Genomic DNA, 22,451 nt, shown 5'->3' with positions numbered 1-22,451 from the left:
ATTGATTTTGGCGCCAAGTCCAAATGTCACCAGTGAAAACAAACGGCCTAATAAGTCGGAGTGAGTTCTTGTTAGGACGCGAATCATAGTTAATTGCCAACTATGTCAATCGCAAATGTACTTGAAATCGCGAGAAAATATCCTTGTCGAGAGCAAATAATCACAGAACTAAACGATCTCATCGGCAGCCCATCAGAACCGCTTCCAAATGCAATTTACGTTTACGGCCACACAGGAACCGGGAAAACCGCGATTGTAACTGAATTTCTGCAATCACTCCCCATCAAATCGAAGATCCTCAGCTGCATTGAATGCTACACCAGCAAATTACTCTACGAACATGTCCTCAATTCATTCTACTCACACACAGTGTCCAAATCCAACAACTACACGCCATTCGTAAAATGCGAATCAATGCACGGTTTCATTGAAAGTTTGCGTCAACTTCCGGCCGATTCTTCTTACATCATCTGTTTGGAGGACGCAGAACGGCTTCGCGACATGGATATCAACATTCTACCCACAGTACTACGCCTCCAAGAAATGACAGGGTTGAATATTTGCACGATTTTGATCTCTCAACTGCCATTCGATAAGTTCTACTTGAAAACGGGCTTGGTGGAGGTTCAAACGATTTTCTTCCCTCAATACACGAAAGCGGAAACTCAGACGATCCTGGGAAATGATTTTGTGAATGTGAAAAAACGTTTGGCGTCGAAACTGGACAACAATGAATGGTCTAAGATTCTCGATGATTTGGAAAGTGATTTCTACGATAACTACCTGAATATCTTCCTTAATGTGTTCTATCGCGCCTGCCGTGACTTTCCGGAATTAAGATCGATATCCAGAGATTGCTTTCAAGTCTATGTGGAGCCTGTGTTGAATGGAACCATCGATCGGAATGATGTAAGCAAACTCTGGCGAAATATTTCAAAGCCTTTGAGCGCTGCCTTGACTGCAGTTTATATGAGGATGGATTCCGCAGCAGAGGTAAGAAGTCGCTTTGTTTTCCTTTTTATCTAAAATACAAAAATCTTTAGATACGTGTGTAGGATTCATAGCCACTAAAAACCACCAGCGGGCATTCGAATCCCAGCTGCGTGGGACCACCATTTATGTATTGCTTCGCGCGGATGATTTGTTTTTAAGCACCCATGATTCTCGTCGTTTGAGCTTTCTTCTTCCTTACCTCCTTCTGTATTTTTACAATTACGGAGGAAACAGTAAGCTAGTCATCCCTCGATCTCAATATCTCTATACTCTCCGGATTTACACTCCTTCCCAACTTGATTCATGTTCCTTCTCCCCATCCCGACCTTGGGCAGTGAAACATTAGATACTCTGGATCCTCCGCTGTACCACTGCATACAGGACAATTCGAATGATCCATTCCATAGCGGAGCAGATGCTGCCTGTGTGTCCCTTGAGGAATTGGGTGATGTGATAATTGATTTCTCTGTGTTTCCGCTCAAGCCGCTCCCTAATGTTGGGAGCAAGCCTGTGCGTCGATCGACACTTGGAAGAGTCGTCCCATCTGCGTTGCCAAAGATCATACAACTCTAACCTTGCCGCATACCTGCGTTCTGTGTTCCCCTCGATACAACTTCCATAGTATGGCACAATCATTTGATTTGCCAGAACTTCGACTGGGATCACGCCCGCCACCACCAATGCTGAATCATCTGATGTAGTTGTAAAAGCGTTACAAACTTTCAGAGCCATCGGCCGGTAATTCACCTTCTTTCGTATTTCTTTCTTCTTTTTCTTCAGCGTTTGTTCCGTTCACAAGCGGGGCCGCCTTGTTGTGATCGGTTTCGCCATTTGGCTCTATCAAACGCCTAATCTGGATGCAATATCGAGACTTTTAAATCCACATGTAGCGTATCAAGCCACCGTTGTTTAGGCCTGCCTTTTGGTCGTTTACCATCGATTTCGATGTTCAGACCAATCCTGGCAAGGGAATTCTCGTTAGCGCAAATTGCGTGACCATACCATCGAAGACGCCTCGCTCGCAATTTTTCCACGATCGGTGCAACCCCATAACGATCGCGGGTATCCTCATTTCGGATGTAATCAAAACGTGTCACGCAACTGGTCCAACACAACATCTTCGTCCCCATTACCGCAAGACGCCGTTCATTGTCTTTTATAGTCGGCCAACACTCAGAACCATAGAGAGCAACTGGACGGACGACATTGCGGTAAATTTTAGATTTGAGACGTTCGTTAATAAGTCGATCACAAAGAACACCAGTTGTGGAACGCCACTTCATCCAGGTTGCAGGACGGCAATCAACGGCCGATATTGACGTGCGATGGTCTCATCAGGAACGGCTTTGCAATCAGTGACAGTGGTAAAATGTCGGCGTCGTATGAGAATATAGTCGATTTGCGTTTTACTGTTCCCACTATAAAATGTAGGAAGATGAGACAATCGTTTGATGAACCATGTATTTATAAGTACAAGGTCATGAGTGTCCGCAAAATCGATTATACGCTCGCCACCCTCATTGCAGGCTCCGAAGCCCTTTCCCCCATGGCACCTATTACCGTCTGCCTTTTCACCCACATGACCATTAAGGTCGCCGGCAATGATGATATAGACGTCAGCAGGCACGGGACAAGTCTTTTCATCGAGAAGTTGCCAAAGGGCATCAGGTCGACCTGTCTGTGATGCGTACGCGGTGAAGAAGTGAATAGTGCGATCAGCTGATATAATGGTGAGCTTCATCAGCCGATTATCAAATCGTTCGACTTCTTTAATGGCATCAGAGAAACCCTCTGAGATGGCAATGCCAACACCATATTGAGTGTTTGTGCTACCAGAATAGAGAAGTTTATAGCCAGGTTTTACCGCATTCGCGTTCAATGTCGCAGCTTTTGGCACCAGACCATGGAGTTTCTTGCAGAGCGCAGAGATCAATGCGCCTTTTCCGAAGGGCTCTTGCGAGTTCCTCGGTCTTTCCAGTTAGTCCGTCCATGCGTCAAGAACCCTTGCCCATTTGGCGACAGGACGGGGTCCGTCCTGCCGCGTCGAGTGGAGTGGACGCCCTAGTATTTCTCCGAGGCTTGTGACTCAATCCGATCATCATGTTTGTAACGACATTGTATGCATTTTCTTAATCGGCCTGCCGCGGGACCTGTCACCAAGAGAGATCAGGTAGGATTTAGCATAGTGGAATAACTCCAACTATACTCTACTTATCTCTTTCCCTGATCTCAGCGCTTTATTTTTGTTTTACTGAGGATGCCTCAAACATGACGGAGTTCTTTTTTTCGTCTTTGTGAGCTCACAAACGCATCCGCCCACACAGGCGACGCGTAAAGCAGAATGAATCCCCCCACTCCGGCTAAAAGCAGTCTTTTACAGTGTTTCGGCCCATCCACATTGCCGACATTCTTTCAATTGCACTAGCTGCCTTTTGACATGAATGCTCTAGGTGCTCCCTAAAGCTCAGTTAAGCATAAGTTTGCAACCCCAGGTACTTGATAGTCGGCTTAGAGACCACCGTATGTTCACTAACTTCCAACTTCTCGGTGTTTTTCTTTCTACGCTTCGTTATTAAAACCCCTTTCATTTTCTCAACCCCCAAGGTCGACCCGGTGTTTTCCAGCCATTCTTATTGTCTCCGTCGCTTAAACCTTCCATTTTGGGTGCTTTGATGCAATAACTACAGCCAGGTAATTGGCGGACAATCGCAGCCTCCTCTAGGACGGGAAGCACAACCGCTTCAAAATACACGACATTCCACACCAAGGGACCCATAACTAAGCCCTGTGATACCCACGCAGTGATGATGTATTGTTTGGGCCCTCATCTGTCGTGTATCAGATAATTTTCCCTGTGATGTGATTCTCGACTAAGCTCAGCAAATATGCAGAAAGACCTATGTTAGGCAGTGCGCCTTTAACTCAGCCCCAGTTACCGGAATTAAATGCATTTTTGGCATCCAGAATTCAATGCATCTTTTGCCAGGCTCATAAGCATGCTTATTGCATCCACCGTAGAGTATGCTCTTCGGACCCCATATTAGCGCTGCTACGAGTCATTGCCACTTGCAAAAATAAGTAATAATCTGTTGTAGATTACTCTCTCCATCATCAATTCCCATATTGTATCCAGCAGGACGATATGATGCTGGATCTTATTGACTTATTAAGTTTGGGAATCAACATTAACTTTTGCTTTTTTTCCCTGGACGGCCAAAGGGTAGTATGGGTGCCAGGGCGAAATGTGTATTCGTATCCATGTCGAAACATAAGACCTGGAAGTGCCTGTTGAATCAACACCAACAGCTATACTATCCCACCCTACCTTCACTTTCACATGGTGATCGCTGGGAGTTCTTTCTTAATGAAAAACTGCAGGCGGTGAAAGATGAAAACGCACCTAAAAACGGCGCAAATTGTACCAACTGGCTCTCCAGGTTGGGTAGGTCTGACAAACTTACACGGAAAACCAAAATTATGAACCGACGAAGTGAGCCTCAGACTGAACGGATTTTACAACGAGGGACCCGGCAACAAAAACGGGCAAACGATTTACACATTTTCTCATGCAGTGTGCCCTTCCAGCACCTGCCGAGAGGAAGAGAATCTGATTTCAGACCATATGAGCATAATGGAGTGATGGGTTGAGTATTTTGATTAACTGATCAACAATCAAAATATCGGTGAGTTGGAAGTCCCGCCAACTGAAAACGAGGAGCAAATGTTGCCACCACCAAGCATGAAAGAAACAGTCCATGTAATTCATCGCGCTTAGAATCATTGGTCGCCAGGAGTCGATTTAATTACAGCCGAACTGGTTAAATATGGAGGCCTTTTATCAACTTATGCTCTACGTGTAGCAGAGGTATTGTCTGTCTCATACATAAAAAAGGGGATATAACACAGTGAAGCAATTATAGACATCACGTTACTGAGTACGATCCATAAGATATTCTCCACAATCATGCTAGACTGGATAGCCCTATACATCCAGAACATCATCAGAGAGGCACCATTCTTTTCAAGTCTACCCATCTACTGGTCTACTCTAACGATTTCGACATCATGGCAAGAACAACCAGAGAAGTGCAAACTTCCTTCATCCAGATTGAGCAAGCAACGCGAAGTCTTGGGTTCCAGTCTAAAGTCGGTCCCTAAGTCTTCGCTTGCATCCTTTTCGATCGCGTCCTCCACCTGGCCAAACCAAGCAAGCGTTACTTGCGCTGTCTACTGAGCCCCCTCATTTACTCCAGGGGTTCCAAGGCGGCCGTTTGCGTTTCACCTCACTTCTTAGTTGGTGTTCGGGAATTTTTCTATGATCCATTTCCAAACCAAATTATCTGCGTTACAAACGCCAACAAAAACAAATCTGTTCATTTAATTTGAAACTGAAAACATCCAAAGGCATCAATCCTTTCGACGTCTGAACTTTCGGCATATGTGTCTATGTACGGTATGGTAGCCATTGATCCATATGTGGGGCATAGCGTATTAGCCACGACTACTGCCATCGTTGGTCCCTCAAGAAGTTGTCTTTCAGCTACCTGCAAGATAAGCTGATAAGTTTGAAAATATATAATTTAGTATATAATTTGTGTCCGGATAGCTGAGTGGTTAGAGCACAAGGCTGTCGTACGGAAGTTTGCGGTTCAAATCTCACTGATGGCAGTGGGTTTTGTATCGTGATTTGCCTCCTACAGTATACTGTAGTGTGCCGTTACGGTCTTGAATGAAGTGCTCTAACACACTTCAAGGCCCTGATCCAATATGGGTTGTTGTGCCAACGATTATTATTATTATTATATAATTTATGGCAGCTCCAAAGTAGAGATCTAAACAATTACCCACATAATAAAGCATTTTGATCCCGTATCACCACCTAGTACAAGTTATAGGATGTAACGTCAATAAACGCCATATTATTACCATCAGATATCTAGACTGAAACAACATAACCGTCGGCTTTTATACTGAAAGAGGAAATTTGATATTCGAGGCAGTTTATTTGTTGTTTTGATTGTGATTGGTAGAGCACTTTAATGAAGATAGTGATAGATCAATTTGAATTTGGCTAATTCAAACATTACTTGTTTATTATATTTGCGTTTAGTCGTTACTTTATCCCTTTTTTCGCGTTTGCAGAATCAATCCAACAAAGCATTAGAAGACAACCAAAGCTTCAAACGAATCTCACAATCTGTGGAACTGCCCTACTACGCAAAATATCTTCTAATAGCTGCATATTTAGCCAGTCACAATGCAGCTAACCAAGATAAACGGCTTTTCGTCAAAAATCATGGGAAGCAAAAGAAACGACTCCAAACAGTCAACGCTCAAGCAAAGGTAATCTACTCTTTAAATCAAGTATGAAGCAAGGAACAATTCTTATCGATCCTGTTAATTTTCTTTTAGGTAACAGAGAAAATGCAAACCAACTTGGGCCCAAAATCGTTCACGGTCGATCGTCTATTAGCAATATTCTATGCAATTCTAGATGAAAAGGTCGGGTTGACCTGTAATTTATTATCGCAAATTTCAAGTTTGGTTCATTTGAAGTTTTTGTCTTTTGTCTCTGGGGAAGGGAATCTAATGGAAGGATCTGCGAGATTACAATGCACCGTTGGCCTTGATTTCGTTTCACATATTGGAAGAATCGTTGGATTTAATGTTATGCAGTATCTGTGTGATTTTATGTAACAAAAATATTTATTTAATATATTGGTAGTATATTGCTCGATTTTTTGTTTGCTGCGATTACTATGTCTTACAATAATATCTGTGATACATCGATTATTGGCTTTCTTCTTCAGCTTTGGAAAAATATCATCTTTGATTCGCGGTCTAAGTTTATTACTTAATTTTTTTACATAAGCGGGCTTGCCTGACTAAAAGGGTACAATGAATAAAACAATCGTTTAAAAACCATATCCAAGCGTTCGAAAGAAGACAAGGCCAATTATCTGGCAAGGAAAGCCTTTAATATTATAGAAGACTATAGATGTAAAAAATCGAATATCCTTCCTAATCACTGAATCACTGCAGATAATTTGAAAGAAAAGTAATTAATAGACGCCATGGTTGCTGCACATGAGTGTATTTTAAATTTAGAATTAAAACAGATCTATGATTGGCAAGTTTCGAACAGTTCTGATTGCATGAATTTAATCAAATCTATGTTACTATGCCCGTTGGCATCGACGCAGTTTCTTCACTCATGATCGATATTTTTCCTGTTTCATTCCAAGATATATACGCATTAAATAATTGTTTCCTCAACCTCAAGTTCATGGAAAAGATTATCTTTCTTCACGCGAGAGAATGGTCACGGGATACTTCAGGCGATTCAATGTTCAAAAGATAAATGTGTCCATCGTAACATTCCCAAAATACATTTCTCCATCTATTCCCAACCAATTATTTACGCATCATCAATCATCATCGTGGATTATTTCCGCAAATTGCAAACTTATGGGAACTTGTCTGCAAGGTCAAGTATTCATCGTAACCGTTAACAGCATTGCGACAAGGTTGCTTCCGTTCATTCTTGCGTACAAACATTCTTCCGCTCATGCAGCAAAATGTCATACATCATATACATTTGCTGGACTCGTCCATCATGATTGCAACCAATTACCAATTTTTCTGTCTGAAGAGTACGCAAGTGTTATTCTTTTTCGGATGGTTAATTCAATCATATTATTTCACTATTCATGAATTGCACCTCCCGCCAGCATTGGCTTCTGTACTGATGCTGATAAGCATCTCTGAAGTTTATTTGCGATATTGCCTAAGCCTACCTTTCATAACCGATTTTTTTTACAAGTCAGCAGTAATGTTCGCCCCCGCTTCTGCGTATGATTTCACCGCAAGTAGAACTTTCTGAGGGCAAGAACCATCCTTGGTTTTTACTGTCGAACTTTTTGGTTGTCCTCACTTGGTGCTCACTACCTACCCTTCTCTTTGGATGGGAGTAGGCGATTAGCAATTAGTGTCTTCTCGCATTTGGGACACGGAGTCCACAAAAACATATGACTTCTAATTCTTCCCATTATACTTTTGAAAGTAGTGCTCATCTGCTGTTTTTAAAAGCAAGACCATTTGCTCCACATCTATAAGTTAGATTTTGCGTAAGTTAATCATTCGGTCCATGCACATGAACCCGGAAAATCTTCTAGTCGGCGGATACATAGTTAAATATTTTGCTGCTAATACGTAAATTCCCGGCAAGGTCGCACATTTTTCCGAAACATTTCATTGTCAACGAAGCCATTGTGGAATTCATCGTCCAATAAATGAACAACCAGATCCTGTGAGCACGTATAATTCTCTAGGATTAAAATGTGCGCTCTCTAGCTGAGTCCCGCTATCTTGACCCCTTATAGATCAGTCAATGTCACAGATGATTGTTATTATCGTCTATTTTAACTTCAAATCATGATACAGCCCATAGTCATCCTGGTAAAGTATATATTTTTTTGTTTAGCTGGAATGCCCTCAACTTTTCGTAAATATAAGGAATAATTTACTCCGTTCTTCCGTACAAGTTATCTTTTTCAATTCGAATGCTAATCTATGTTTAAATTTATTACCATCATCGACGACGCAATAGCCGGCGTTTGATCTAGGCCTGCCTTAGGAACTTCATACAAGCCAATCCGGCTTGTATGAAGTTGCAGAGGTCCACCAGTTCGATATCCCTATCAGTTGTCTACCGTCCTGAACTACGCCATCAACAACGAAAAGGTTGTGATATCGCACACTCTCTGGTAGCCAGCCGCCGAAGTCTCGGAGGAATATATGTATCATCATCAATTACTTCAACCCTATAGTGAGAAGCTTCGATCGAATCAGTTTTTGTGAGGTGAAATAGCCTCTGCTGGCTGCCGTTAACCGTGCGAAGATCTCGTCATCATAACTGTTATCGGTTTTGACTTTCGACTCTAGATAGGAAACACAAACATTACTGATTTTTGTTCTCCCATTCCATAAGAAACCTGAAATTCACATTCGAGGCACTAAATAGAAATGCTTATAACAGGTAAAATATATATGGTTCCCATTTACTCTTTGGTGAGGCAGACCGCGTCAATGACGCCTACGCACCAAAATACACGGTCCGCTGAAATACGCTTCATCTCCTTCCAGAACTCTCGCGCTCCTTCTTCCTGGGATGAACCATTCGTCGGCCATTTCGTGATAGTGGACTCCACTGCATGGCATAGCTAGCAATGCAATTGTCGCCTGTTTTTAATGTGTAACCTATCCATTGCCACTTCTGCTTTCTGAGCACATCGCACACGGGTAATTGAAATGTGCGCTCACCAAGTTCTTTGTTGGAAATAGTATCAAGCCAGCGTACCCCAATGATAAGTCGCAGACAAGTGTTTATGAAGCCTTGAAGCTTTTGAGTTATCGAGGGTTAAGTCACTTTCCATGTGCTACTCCCATATAGCATTACAGAAAAAGCACTAGCAAAGAACAGTCTTAACTTAATGTTAGTGCTGAGATAACTGCATTTCCAGATTTCAGATAAGACAGCGAATGCGGATCTAGCGTTGTTAATGCGTCAAACGACATCCAGTTCAATGACACAGTCGGCAAAAAACACACTTCCTAGATAAACAAATTGATTGATGCTGCCCTTTTTCCACACTCTGGGAAAGGTCTCAAATTCCCAGGATTTTCGTACGTATGGAAGTAGCATACCTGCAGAAACTGTAGATGTATCGAAGAATAACTCTGCGGGGAGACCGTCAATCGCAGTGACTTTACTCCATTTGAGTGCATTGATAATTGCTCTTCTGCTTGGAGGAGCAGTCGGCATCCGCATATTACGGTGGCTAACGATTTCATCCACAAGAACCGGAACCTCATCGGATGTCACACGGTTAACAATCGTTGCGAAATGCTTCTACCATCTCTTCAGCTGTTCGTCATCGAGGTTGAGAAGTCGACCGCTATCAGGCGCTTTGCAGGGCCATCGAAAGGTTTCCGACCTCATGCAAGCTCCTTCGTGATGCTGAATACGGTTCTGAAATCATTGCGATCTACGGCATCTTCCGCTTACCTGACCCACGTAATAACAAATTCCCTTTTGTCCCAACGCACACAATACGTTTAATTTCTCGATAATTCGCGCGGAATCGGAGTTCGGGCATATTACGCTCGCCATCGCTTGCAGCCATCAATTTCTTGCGTTCATCAATCCGCTTCCAACGTTACAGTCAGCCAGATTTTACAACACCCCGTTGGAATGCGGTCGACGATCTGCGTAGCACCCAAGAAAAAGCACAATACTTAAGCTTAGCATTCAGATCACGATCATGATGCTACCTTTAGAAAGCCTCTCCCGAATTGCGTGTAATTGCTCATAGTAATTGCACGCATCAGAAACCGGCTCCCAAGTCAAGGGAACGTGCCCTGCGGTAGCCGTCTGTAACAATCCGTCACCGGATTCGCGTTGGCTATCACTTGCCTTTCCAAAGCATATTGTTCTAAAGGAGCCCAGCATGTTATTACGCTTAGGCCCAGAATATCTTATATCGAATAGCTTATATCGATGGAATTCTCGCTCTAGTTGGAGAAAAGGAGCATTCTAGGGACCCTCGCTACTATTGTCGAGGAGCGTGCGCACATTTCAGAACCCAATAGTAGAATTCCCCTCGTCGCGGTGTACGTTACATTCCCCCCAGTTCGTCCCGGTAATTATGCACTATACGTTCGTTGATCCGCCTCCACATTTCCGCAGTCGGTCAATTGCTGGCATCCCTGTATGAAGGCAATTTGACTCGCGCTAGAGGTAAAAGCACTTTCAATGGTTACCGAGTCTTCGTCGATATTCTCGGGCGAGTACTTCAGAGGTTTTGTCGTTTGCCCAGCAAGAATATGTTCCCACAACTAAACGACATAGTCGAATAGCAGAAACGGCTCCTATTGAATGCCAATGATCTGTTTTCCTGGGAGTGGACGCAGTAAAGACACATAAGTGAATAATCATAGTTCCTTTCAAAACCAATCTTACCACTTTTTTTCTTATGCATTTTCAGTTTTTGGCCACAGTTTATAAGCAAGGAATAGTTTGAGTGTATTGTTAAATTATAGGCAGTCGAGTTATTACATTGTAACTTGCATCAATTTGCTCCAATGGCCCAAAAATGAATTTGAAACAATGCAAAGTTCTGCTCTAAACTCTAATTACTTGGATGATTTAACATCAGTAACTTCCTTCTTGCTAAAGTTAGATAATCAACAAAATTCGTTAGTGAACTAATGTCAAGTTATATATATCATAATGTGATCGGTAGTATCTCGCAAATAAGTGCCTGAATAGAGCCGATTGATAATCGGGTCTTCTTCAAATGGCGGCAATGATGGCTGCTACCCCTAAGCACTGGCATATTTGCTTGCGGAACTTTGGGCTGGTATATCATCGCGGCTAGCAATAGTACGCTAAATCACCTCAGATCATTATAACAACAAAGAGAAAAATAATTCGTAAGATTCTCCTTTCTCCAAGTTTTGTGTAAAATTCAACGCTTTATCGTTTCTATTAAATTATTTTTGGAACAAGTTTTCAATTTAATCTTCGCCGCAAGTCAATTTCAATAGGACGAAGAAATACCGTCACATAGATCAGAATTACCATTTCATATAATAATGGATAAAGCTGCGCTCTTTGTTCTTGTTATGGACACCGTCACACGGGACATAGAATGTCCAGCGCCCTATACACTGCTTTATGCAGATAATCTTTTCCTAGCATCTACTAGCAAAGGTGATCTCGAGTAACTTGTCCAAAAATGGAATGAACGCCTCTGAATCTGAATAAAACTGAATTTTTGAGGACCGATCCCCATGAAACAGTCACAATCACTGTCAGCAGCAGTGATCTGCCCAGAACTGAGCAATTTAAATACCTCGGGTTAACGCTATCAGCCAATGGAGAACTGCGTTATGAAATTGCTTCCCGCATTAATGCAACCTGAATGAAGTCTCGTTCCACAACTGGTGTCCTTTGTGATCGACGTATCAACAAACGTCTCAAATCTAAAATTTACCACAATGTCCTGTCGCCCTCTATGATTCTGAGTGTTGGCCAACTATAAAAACAATGAACGGGGTTTTGCGGTAATGGAAGCGAATATGTTGTGTTGGACTAGTGGCGTTATACGTTTTGATCACATCCGAAATGAGGATATCCGCGATTGTTATGAGGTTGCACCGATCGTGGAAAAGTTGCGAGAGGCGTCTTCGATGGTATGGTCACGCAATTCGCACTAAAGTGAATTCACTTGCTAAGATTGGTCTGAACATCGAAGTCAATAGTAAACTACCAAAAGACAGGCGAAAACAACCGTGATTTGATACGCTGGATGGGGATTTAAAAGTGTCGAGATTGCGTCCAAATCAGGCATTCGATAGAGCCAAACGGCGAAACTGATCACGATGACCCCGCTTGTGAACGGGACAAAGGCTGAAGGAAAAAAGACATAATAATGGATAAGAATAGACAAAACTCTTCTCTCTCTCTCTCTCCTTTATTATAAGCTACTTTTCGGCCTGCTTTTGGCAACATTCCAATAACAATCACTAATTTAAGAGAATTCGGTATCTCGACGAAATTGATAAGACTGACTAGGCTGATCCTGACCAATGTGCGAGGCCAGATAAAAGCAGCAGGATCACTCTCAAGACCATTCGACATCAACAACGGTCTACGAAAGGGGATGCTCTATCATGCGTCCTCTTTAACCTGGCCCTTGAGAAAGTGATCCGTGATGTTGAGGTAAATGTGAGGGGTACGATCCTCTTTAAGTCCACCCAACTACTGGCCTATCCTGACGATATCGACATCATGAGAAGAATGACACAAAACGTACAAACTGCCTTCATCCAGATCGAGCAGGCGGAGCGAGATCTTAGGCTGCACATCAATGAAGGCAAGACAAAGTATATGGTGGCAACGTCAGCACCGAAAACCAATCAACCAACATCAAACCGCACTGGTCAAACGGGAAGAATAAAGATAGGAGAATACAACTTTGAGACCGTTGAAAATCTCTCCCATCTAGGGTTGAAAATCACAACCGATAATAGCTATGATGATTAAATCCGTGCACGGATGTTGGCAGCCAACATAGCCTATTTCAGCTTACAAAAACTGTTCCGCTCGAAACGTCTCACCATAGGGTCAAAGTTCTTACTGTACAAGGCAATGATCTTGCCAGCCCTCATGTATTCCTCGGAAACTTGGGTTCTTAGCAAGAAAAATTGCGAGCTCTTGGCCGCGTTCGAGAGAAGAATCCTCCGAAGAATTTTTGGCCCCCTACATGGACGATGGATGGACGATTCCGTAGCCTACATAACGATAAAATTTATGAGCGATACCATGACCGTCAGGTTCTGGATAAAATCCGGCTCAATAGGTTACGGTGGGCGGGTCACTTAATCCGTATGGATGAGGATGATCCAGCCCGGAAAGTCTATAAGGGCAATATCTATGGTAGAAAAAGAAGACGAGGTAGACCCTGCCTAAGATGGAGCGATGGCGTAGGTCAGGACGCCAGACAGTTGTTAGGGCTATCGAATTGGTGGACATCGGTGCAAAACCGGGATGTCTGGAGTTCCTTATTAAGGTAGGCCTAGACCGGATATCAGTTGTTGCGCCGTTGATGATGAATTTAAGGACAACTCATCAGACCACACTAAGGAGAAAATTATCAAGAGCAAACAGTAATACTTCTTTAAAGGCTTTTCCTGCAAGCATTGCTTATTGGCAAACTTATGCGTGCCAAAACAACACTGTCATGCTATGACCAAAAAAACACTAAAATAACTAGGAATTGAAAATTTTTAATAAATAATCAGGCACATCCGTAATATGAATAGTTTCCGATAGGCCAGTATCACGTGATCGTAATTTCATTACTCCAGTTCGCAGACTCTCATTTTCCAGGATAATCGAATATGGAATTCCTACCTGGTCCATGTCCTTTAATTCTCTTACTAAAATCTGATCGGAATTCGTTCGACACTTTTGAAGATTTAGAGCCGTGAGACCGCTCCTCCGTATTACATTCGTTAAATGCGCAGCCAAATCCTCCAACTCTAAAAGAATCTTTTCATCTTAGTAATTCAGCCAATTTAAAAGTGAAGAAAGGGAAATTTAGACATGCGTGAAAATATAATATTGTTAATACTATTTCGACGATAAAATGTATGTGAATACCTTTCGAAAAGCAAAATACGCTGCATTGGTAGGGAGCTATCTTTCGATTGATATTAATTTTCTTGTCCCGGGAATCTTCAACCGAATCCATCAGAATTCCTAAAGAATGAACGAGATCAATACTTTCCTATGTAGGTCTATTTGGAGAATACCTTACCTAAAACCGCCGCTTCTAAGCACAGCTCAGACCGTACGACCGCTGGTAAAATCCTTCTTTTCAACCGAGCGTCTTTAAAATAGAAATCTTCTAAATTGTCTAACTCCAACGCCCTCAGAGGAACAACATCCACCGACTCCAAATCCATTTCGCCGAAATTGAATCTAGATTTTATTTTTACTGTTTGCACTTTATAATTGTTCAGTTCTTGGGTGCTCAGATCAGAAAGAAAGTATCGTCCGGGGTTCAATGAGAACTTCATCCACCAAATTTTCCGCTCTCGCTGAATCCTGTGGAAATATTCGGTAGCAGCCGATTCGTTAACGAAATACGAACACGAGATAAGTGTTCCATTTTGAAGATTTACTGAAAACGTGTCCGAGTTGGGACCTAGATGATTTGAGAATTTCAAATTCTCGCTAATTGCGAGAGGGATATCAGTTTGAAACTGGTTTTTAATATGAAGGATATTTTCCCGGAAGCTTTTTGATTTATATAAAGAATTTGGTTCTGCTCGATGTTGAAATAAGTCAATCGTTTCCCCGTTCTGATTGTTCGTGTTGTATGTGTTGATTCCGCCTCGATTCGAGTGGCATTCGCTTCTAATTTTATCCAAAAGAACAGATCCCAGAGGCAGGAATGTGATTTTGTTAACAAGAGCTTGGTTGATTAATTGCACGTCAATGTAGCCTGATTCCTTTAAGATACTTAAAATTTCAGATAATTTACGCATAGTTGTCAATCAAACTTCTTCTCCTTTGTCTCCAGAGGTATATTTCCAGGCGGGGCAACGAAGTAGTCTTCCTCGGTAACGGAGGCGTTTTTCAGAATGTCCTCTTTGATATTACCGTCCGTCACCTTATCTGGGCGAGTTTTAAGTGGGTGATTTTCTAGAACAGTGTACATGGGTCGTACACACCCGGTATGTATTTTAACCACCTTTTCGGCGAATTCAATGCTGTCTTCCAGAGCTCGTAAAGCCTCTTTGCTATCCAAATCCACCAAGGAAAGGCGTTCGAGCAGCTGCAGGGTTTGCGAGTCGACTATCTGAGACGGGGTGTAGTCCGGAGACTTGTCAAGATTTATGCAACTAATCGGAGTTTCAGGAACCTTTGTTGGATATTTAATTTCTGTGAAGTCAATCTTCGTGCGTCGACGTTCGAGTTCTTGAGCCAAGGCGGTATCACTCCTTTGTTGGTCCTTTGAGCAGAACAAGCGTTTCGCTGCTTTCCCAGTAAATTGCTTGTGAGTCACGAATATTTCTCGAAATGGGCGAACACAGGGATAACACCAGCGCAACATACTTTTGCTTAATTAATAAATTACAACGCCCGGATTCAATAGAATTCAACAGAATATTGGGGACCTTGGCACCTTATCCATAACCCCCATGCCGATGACAGTTGCAACAATCAGCTGTGAGAGGTACGGACAGTGTGCACCAAAAATGTTGTTCACTGAATGTAGTTATGCTGGGCGAAGCTGCGAAACACTAAAGTCAGATTATATCTTTATCTAAACTATTTTCTACCGTTCTTATTTTGTTAATTTTATTTTAAACAGTGAGAATAGTGATAAAAAAAAATGGGAGTTGACAATCAAAAAAAAAACTTGGACACTGCAAATTTAATACAAAGACAACATATTTATGCCAAAAATTGAGTAAATTCATATTTTGTATGATGATCATTAGCAAAGTTGCGAGAGTTTTTTTCCCATTGACCCTTTTCGGTAATTTCTGCAGATATAGCCTGCAGATATCCTTTATGTGATTCTTCCAGTCCTTTTTGTTCTTTCCCTCTCTTTTGCGAAGCTCTTTTTCGACATGTGAACACAAATGTTCTATATGATTTAAATCGGGGCTCGTGATTTAAATCACATTCCTTAACGAACACGGAGGTATTTTGGATCATTGTATGATCTAATATTATCGCACCACACCGCGTCCTTAATAAGAAACAACAATAAACTCGAGGTCGATATAATCAGAAAGAAAACTCACACACCGAAGACTTCATAGATTTCAACTTATTGCAAAGAATTTTGGAACAAAGGTATAGTAAGAGTTCATCCTCAAACCGCTCGAAATTTTATGCACAGAGAGAGGTATAGGGCGTATGTTTCAAGAAAGAAGCTAATATGACCGCTTACCACAGTATGGTACATAGATTGCTAGTGACACCACCAAAAAAGGGATAACCCACCTATCAGAGCGAGCATTACATTATCATCGGTAACGAGCAAAATAAGAAATACGTTTTCAAAACACATCATCAAAGTAGTAAGTACAAGCGTTAACAGACAACTGAGGACTAAGCTAGATTCAACCAAAGACAAATTAAAGAAAGGAGAGATGAGTGGAATTTATAAGGTCAGCTGCTCAGAATGTGAAAAAGTGTACATTGGTCATACTAAAAGCCTAGTGACCACAAGATTCGAGGTACACATAAGAGAGCACACCAAACGAAAAAGCGATGGACAACGTGGATATTATAAAGCGGGTCCGGAAAACACACCTTTTGGATGCAGCGGAAAGCATATGTATCATAAAAGAAGGGAGTCTGGCAACCTTAAATCACGATGAAGGAAACAGCAGCATGTAATAAAAAATAGGGGGAAAATGAAAAACAATTACAGAGTAATTAGTAGAGTTAAAAGTTACCCTATAAATAGGGGTAGTTCAAGACAGATTAATTAATTAGGTGCTAGCACTGATGGCCGAGGCACGTGGTCTCCGAAGCAATTGTATGCAAAAGGAAAATTTAAAAAAATGTACAGTATATACCTTGTTCCTTTCTTTGTAATAATTACTGCAGTTGTCTTGAAATTATTTCTTATGTTCCGCAAAGTTTGTCGTTTTCTTTGCTCCGACTATATTTTCACAGGTCGACCGCTACCTGTTTTCGATAAACGGAATTACTTTCTTTAAAGTTTTTTATCACGTACTGAATAGTAGACTTGAATGTTTTTGTTATTTGAGCTAACATATTTCCTGAATGAAAATGGCTCTATACTATTTAATGATTAGATCATTTGAGCCGCAGAACAGCTGCTCATTGTCCAGGGCTGACCCTTCAACGTGCGATACTAGTAACGAATTAATCCCTTTCTTCACCCCTTCCTTCCCTAAAAAGTTATGACGTCTTAAAGTGGGGACTGATTTTAATTTGAAATTTCAAACCTGTCCCGTGTATAGAAGAGAAAGGTCCCCCCTATGTAACCCCGTCAGAGGATTTCGGCGCCCTTTCCCTTTAAAAATTTATGATATCTCAGAATAAGGCCATTTGGAAGTCACAGCGGTAAGGTTTTTTAAACCTAACTCCCAGAGAGAGTAGGGCGGCTATACGTTGCAGACGGAGAAACGGGAGATCCTTTCTTTTCAACTCTGTTGAAGAATTAAAAAGTTATGGCGTCTCATAGAAGGATGATATTTTTGTGGTAGAGTTTGATTTAGCGTTTCTGCTCTTAGGCTAAACGAGATAAGGCACATATGCAGGGGAAGGAAGAAAATTCCCCTCTCTAGCCTCACAAAAAATTCGAAGCGGCCTCTGTTTCCAACCCCTTTTTGATTGCCTTACCAATAAACTTGTTAATGGTATAACAAGTCGGAAAACCGGAAAGTGGGCACTTCAAGTATGAAACGTTTTGTGCTTCCCTATGTGAGCAACTTTAAGCGCATGGCATAGTAATTTAAAATTCAATTCTAAAAAATTCCGGCAGATAGATATAGGTCTAGGACTTCAACAAGCATTTTCTTGGCGCTTCATTTTCATGGATGTCGGCATTCCCATTTTAGGCACACTTCCTGTGCCACTACGGATTGTTAGTGGATCTACACAATCTACACAGCAGGTCCCTCATTGATTCCACAATTTCCCTTAGGTCATCAGAAAGAATCTCGACCTGCACGCCCAACACTCTTGCCATTGTATTTGAAGACGACACTGACCCACATATTTGCACATTTCTTCAAATGTACCGCAATATCACTACCGAGCATAGTCTCTCTGAGTTACTTAAGAATGATATTCAGCACCACATAGTCTCTCTGAGTTACTTAAGAATGATATTCAGCACCACATTCACATCGCTGGGGTGCGTATCTCTTCCAAGGTGTGTCCATTACCACCACAGAAGGTGGCAGTTGCGCGAAATGAGGGGTAAGCAGGGTATTTGCAGACCTTCAACATTCAACGTTTATTATTATTGACTTAGTTAAGGCATATAATCAAATTCCGAAAGCGACAATATGCACACCTTTCGGACTCTTCGAGTTCGCTAAGATGAATTTTGGACTATGCAATACGACGCAGAAATTTCAGAACTTTAGCTTTTGTTTGAATGATGTTCTGATCCCATCTTCCTCTGAGTTCGATCATTTAGAGCACCTGGAATGTATTTGCCTCAAAACCGGTCTAGTACTCAACGTTGAGTAATGGAAATTCCTATAATCACAGGTAAGATTCTTCGGTCACCTGATTACTCTGGAAGGCATCCAACCAGACCTAATTAAAGGGCAATCGATTTCGAGCTTCCCACTTCCAAAAATAGTTAAGGATATGAGAATTTTTTTGGGCAATCGATCCTTAACGCTTACTTGTCTGGGCCGTCCAGGCTTTTGAGATCACCTAGCAACAGCTAGTGGAAGCTACACTTTTGGCATTCCTTCAGCAAGATAAACCCTTTGCCTTATTCGTCGATGCTTCAGACATCGCTATAAATGCTGCTCTCCACTAAAACGTGAACCAAATCTGGCAGCCTTTGAGGTTCTTTTCCATGCAGCTGAACCCTGCTCAACGAAGCTTCAGCTCATACGATCGTCAGTTATTAGCCGTGTACATCGGAATTAAATACTTCCAGTATTCCCTTGAAGGCAACCCATTCAGAGTGTTCACAGACCATAAGCCACTCAGCTTTGGTGCCGACAAAGCGTCCTCTCGCCAATTTCGGCACCTGGGCTTTATGAACCAGTTCACTTCCAACATTCAACTCGTGTCTGAAAAAGATAAGGCAATTACTGACGTTTTGTCACGTGTTTCAGAGATCCCGTCACCGTTGTTTTTCCGGCAATCGCGAGGACACAGGAAAACGACGGCACAGACCATAAGCCACTCAGCTTTGGTGCCGACAAAGCGTCCTCTCGCCAATTTCGGCACCTGGGCTTTATGAACCAGTTCACTTCCAACATTCAACTCGTGTCTGAAAAAGATAAGGCAATTACTGACGTTTTGTCACGTGTTTCAGAGATCCCGTCACCGTTGTTTTTCCGGCAATCGCGAGGACACAGGAAAACGACGCAGTTTTTCAAAGCCTTAACACCACCTTTAAATACACATTCAGCGAGTTCAGACAAGGGACCAAAGTCATTTATTCCAGCCGATTTCAGTAAGAAAGTATTTCACGCCATTCACGATATAGCTCGTCCAGGCATGCGGATAATGAATCGAGTAATTATTGCAAAATATTCCGGACCGTCCATGAACAAGAAAATCCAATTCTTGAGATAGGCAGTGCATCGCATGCCAGAAATGCAAGACTACGAAATATGTCAGGAGTGGGGTAAGTGTGTTCCCTCGGTCCACCAAGCGTTTCCATACAATCCAGCTCGATTTAATTGGCACTTGCGAAACTCGCACCGTTTCAGGTAATTGCTCACAATCATCGATAGGTAGGGAATGCAGTTTGAGTCCTCCCTCTTCTCGGAGTTAGACAAACTCTTCGACTGCGAGCATCATCGGATAACCTCATACGACCTGTAGTTCAAGGGGATGCTTCAAATATGGCATAGGACGCTGAGAGTAGCTATAATGGCTTAAGATGATCCTTCATAGTCACAAGTCTGGACACTCGTCCTCCGGACAGCCAACTGCAAAGAATTTGCTGCAAGCCATGCAGAGTTGGTATAGTGGAAGAACCTGAGACTCCTCGGCGACTCGACTTTGGGTCGTTCCTTAACCACCAAATTGCAGCGTCTGTTCAAGGACGCAGTGCGAAATTTGAAGGCGCCACCACCCACCAACCATGCAAAATATGTAGCCGACATGTCCAGGGATTTCGACTCCTGCACGCATATTCTAATTAGGACAGACGTCTTCCAAGAAAAAAAAGATCGCGACGCGTTCACTTTGACTTACGGCGGCCGAGCTGAGGAAGCCAAACGTCTAATTCCACGCTGAAACCCCTATCAGTTGGCTGGAGCGTTGCGTGACGCAGTTGTGAATGAGTTGGCCACGGTCGAAACCAATTTTGACAGCTAAAAAATAATTATTTTTCGAAGCAAGAAAGAGAACTAAGACCAAGAAATTAGGAAGCTAATGAAATGAAAATTTTATTTGGGAATGAGTTGTCCTGAGCCCGCCATCCACTTGTTCGAAAAGCAACTTACCCTTTCTGTTAAGTGCACGGACTACTATTTTCGTGGGCGAACGCCCAGTACTTTAAAAAATTATGTATTTGCTTTGATGGTTTCGATCGCAGGGCAGAGGCGGCTCATCAGACGCTTCTTCGGCGCCTCTGCCCTGCGGAGCAGCGTGACCGAAAGCGGCAACAGGTGGCCTTTCGCTCCTTGTTTCCAAACAAAATTTTCATTTCATTAGCTTAAACCAGTCTAGGTTCAAACCCCTGTCGGGTTTGCCACCTGTTCCCGCTTTCGGCTCTGAGGCCGCGTCTGATGAGATCGCCTCTGCCCTGCGATCGAAACCGTCAAAGCCAAATACATAATTTTTTAGGAAACCAGAGAATTAGAGCGAGAAAAATTGAGTCCGTCCCTGGACAATAAAACAATAAAATAAAAGTTTGTTCTAGCACCAAAGTGACAGAAGCTAGAGAGACAATTCTGAGAAGCTCATAAAACACAGCGAGAAAGTCCTGCCATTTAAACCGACTATCAGACTAGCTTACTTAGCCAACAAACCACCTAACTAACTCAAGCCATGAGTGTTAAAAGTTCAAAGCAATAAGGGAGATTGCATTTCAAGTAATTAAATGATATGCAAGTCACCTGGCATAATTTGTTGCCTCAATAAACACCTCTCGTCAGATTAAGATTCGAAAAACGAACTTTTCATGTACACTAAACTTTTTTTTCAACAAAATTCTAGAACAATACCTTATTCCTTAAAGATATCCTTAATATTTACTGTAGCAGTATTCTTAGCTTCTGAAAAACTACTGACTAAGCCCGGCGACTCTCGATACTCCTCCTCTCCTGGCTGACCACTGGACGCCCTTTTCTGTATTTCCTCCTTCAGCATTTCCTGTGCTGTCTCGAATATCTTTTCATCGTCTAACGCCCCTTGACCTTTCAGATTGTTGTAAATGCCAATAAACTGTTGCGCATTTGATTTACGGGAAGTGTCCGCTAAGCTCACAGTGTCTATGTGCTTGGTCTGTTTGTGGAACTTCCTGAAGGGAACGATTAGGATCATGAGTTTGATTTCGATACAAAAAGTGTGAAGCTGGAACTTACGCTCGAACTATGTCTTCCTCATAGAATATTTGACGAAGTGGAATACTAGGAGCAGGTCGGTCATAACGTGGTTCTAGCTTGGGCGGGAAGGCAGCGTAGACATCGTACCAAATGGGCTTGTCCTCCGGCTTCATCGCACCGGATCGTAGTAGTCCGGTCACTCTGTGGGGAACATCGAATGAGGTTACTAAGATGCTTTAGTGTGGAGAAGACTCCAGTTACCTGGTGAAGATTGTCCCTATTTTCTCAAGCCTGCTCTGCGCCATGACTTCGTTTGTGATCACTAGACTTCTGTCGAGCTAACCTCACAGCCCCAGGTCCCGTCCGCGCCGTCAAACTGACAACCTTCATTCAATTTGACAGTATTGCCGTGTTTTCGCATTCTCTGCTAAGCAAATCTTTTGTGTAGATAACACAGACAGTAATTGAATGCTCAACTAATGAAATACGGTTGGAAACATGTAAATCGCTAATTATAAGAACAAAAATTCACTCTCTAATTTGTCATAATCATCAGAACTGCAAGGAAGTAACTCTTTTTTACAGTAGATAAAATTCGATTGAGGAAATATTCCTTCCCGTCTTGGTCAGTTAGTTGGGTATTC

The 22,451-nt window shown here is 42.3% G+C and overlaps 4 protein-coding genes across 5 annotated transcripts; 1 reads left to right on the top strand and 3 right to left on the bottom strand.

Moving 5' to 3' along the window:
* Positions 1-38: 38 nt before the first annotated feature.
* LOC119656614 (origin recognition complex subunit 5) lies at positions 39-6,730 on the top strand. Its single transcript, XM_038063053.1, has 3 exons — positions 39-993; positions 6,136-6,336; positions 6,406-6,730. Exons 1-3 carry the CDS (start codon positions 103-105, stop codon positions 6,688-6,690), a joined length of 1,377 nt encoding a protein of 458 aa, XP_037918981.1. The 5' UTR covers positions 39-102; the 3' UTR covers positions 6,691-6,730.
* A 7,095-nt stretch (positions 6,731-13,825) lies between these two features.
* On the bottom strand, positions 13,826-15,147 carry LOC119657884 (DNA polymerase subunit gamma-2, mitochondrial). Of its 2 annotated transcripts, none has more exons than XM_038065020.1 (3): positions 14,379-15,147; positions 14,222-14,320; positions 13,826-14,118 (listed from the first exon to the last, which is right to left on the bottom strand). In XM_038065020.1, exons 1-3 carry the CDS (start codon positions 15,109-15,111, stop codon positions 13,829-13,831), a joined length of 1,122 nt encoding a protein of 373 aa, XP_037920948.1. In that variant the 5' UTR covers positions 15,112-15,147; the 3' UTR covers positions 13,826-13,828. The 2 variants fall into 2 exon arrangements, with proteins under 2 accessions (XP_037920948.1, XP_037920949.1); XM_038065021.1 differs by having other exon boundaries at positions 13,826-14,100.
* Positions 15,080-15,914, bottom strand: LOC119657885 (glutamyl-tRNA(Gln) amidotransferase subunit C, mitochondrial). The gene has a single exon (XM_038065022.1). It carries the CDS (start codon positions 15,678-15,680, stop codon positions 15,117-15,119), a length of 564 nt encoding a protein of 187 aa, XP_037920950.1. The 5' UTR covers positions 15,681-15,914; the 3' UTR covers positions 15,080-15,116.
* A 5,524-nt stretch (positions 15,915-21,438) lies between these two features.
* Positions 21,439-22,210, bottom strand: LOC119657685 (probable 28S ribosomal protein S23, mitochondrial). The gene is made up of 3 exons (XM_038064716.1): positions 22,069-22,210; positions 21,847-22,008; positions 21,439-21,782 (listed from the first exon to the last, which is right to left on the bottom strand). Exons 1-3 carry the CDS (start codon positions 22,110-22,112, stop codon positions 21,488-21,490), a joined length of 501 nt encoding a protein of 166 aa, XP_037920644.1. The 5' UTR covers positions 22,113-22,210; the 3' UTR covers positions 21,439-21,487.
* Between the last annotated feature and the right edge of the window lie 241 nt (positions 22,211-22,451).

This window comes from Hermetia illucens, chromosome 5, assembly GCF_905115235.1.
Source record: "Hermetia illucens chromosome 5, iHerIll2.2.curated.20191125, whole genome shotgun sequence".
NCBI classification, from domain to species: domain Eukaryota; kingdom Metazoa; phylum Arthropoda; class Insecta; order Diptera; family Stratiomyidae; genus Hermetia; species Hermetia illucens.
Note: the sequence above shows the minus strand (reverse complement) of the source record. Positions and strands in the feature narration are given on the sequence as shown.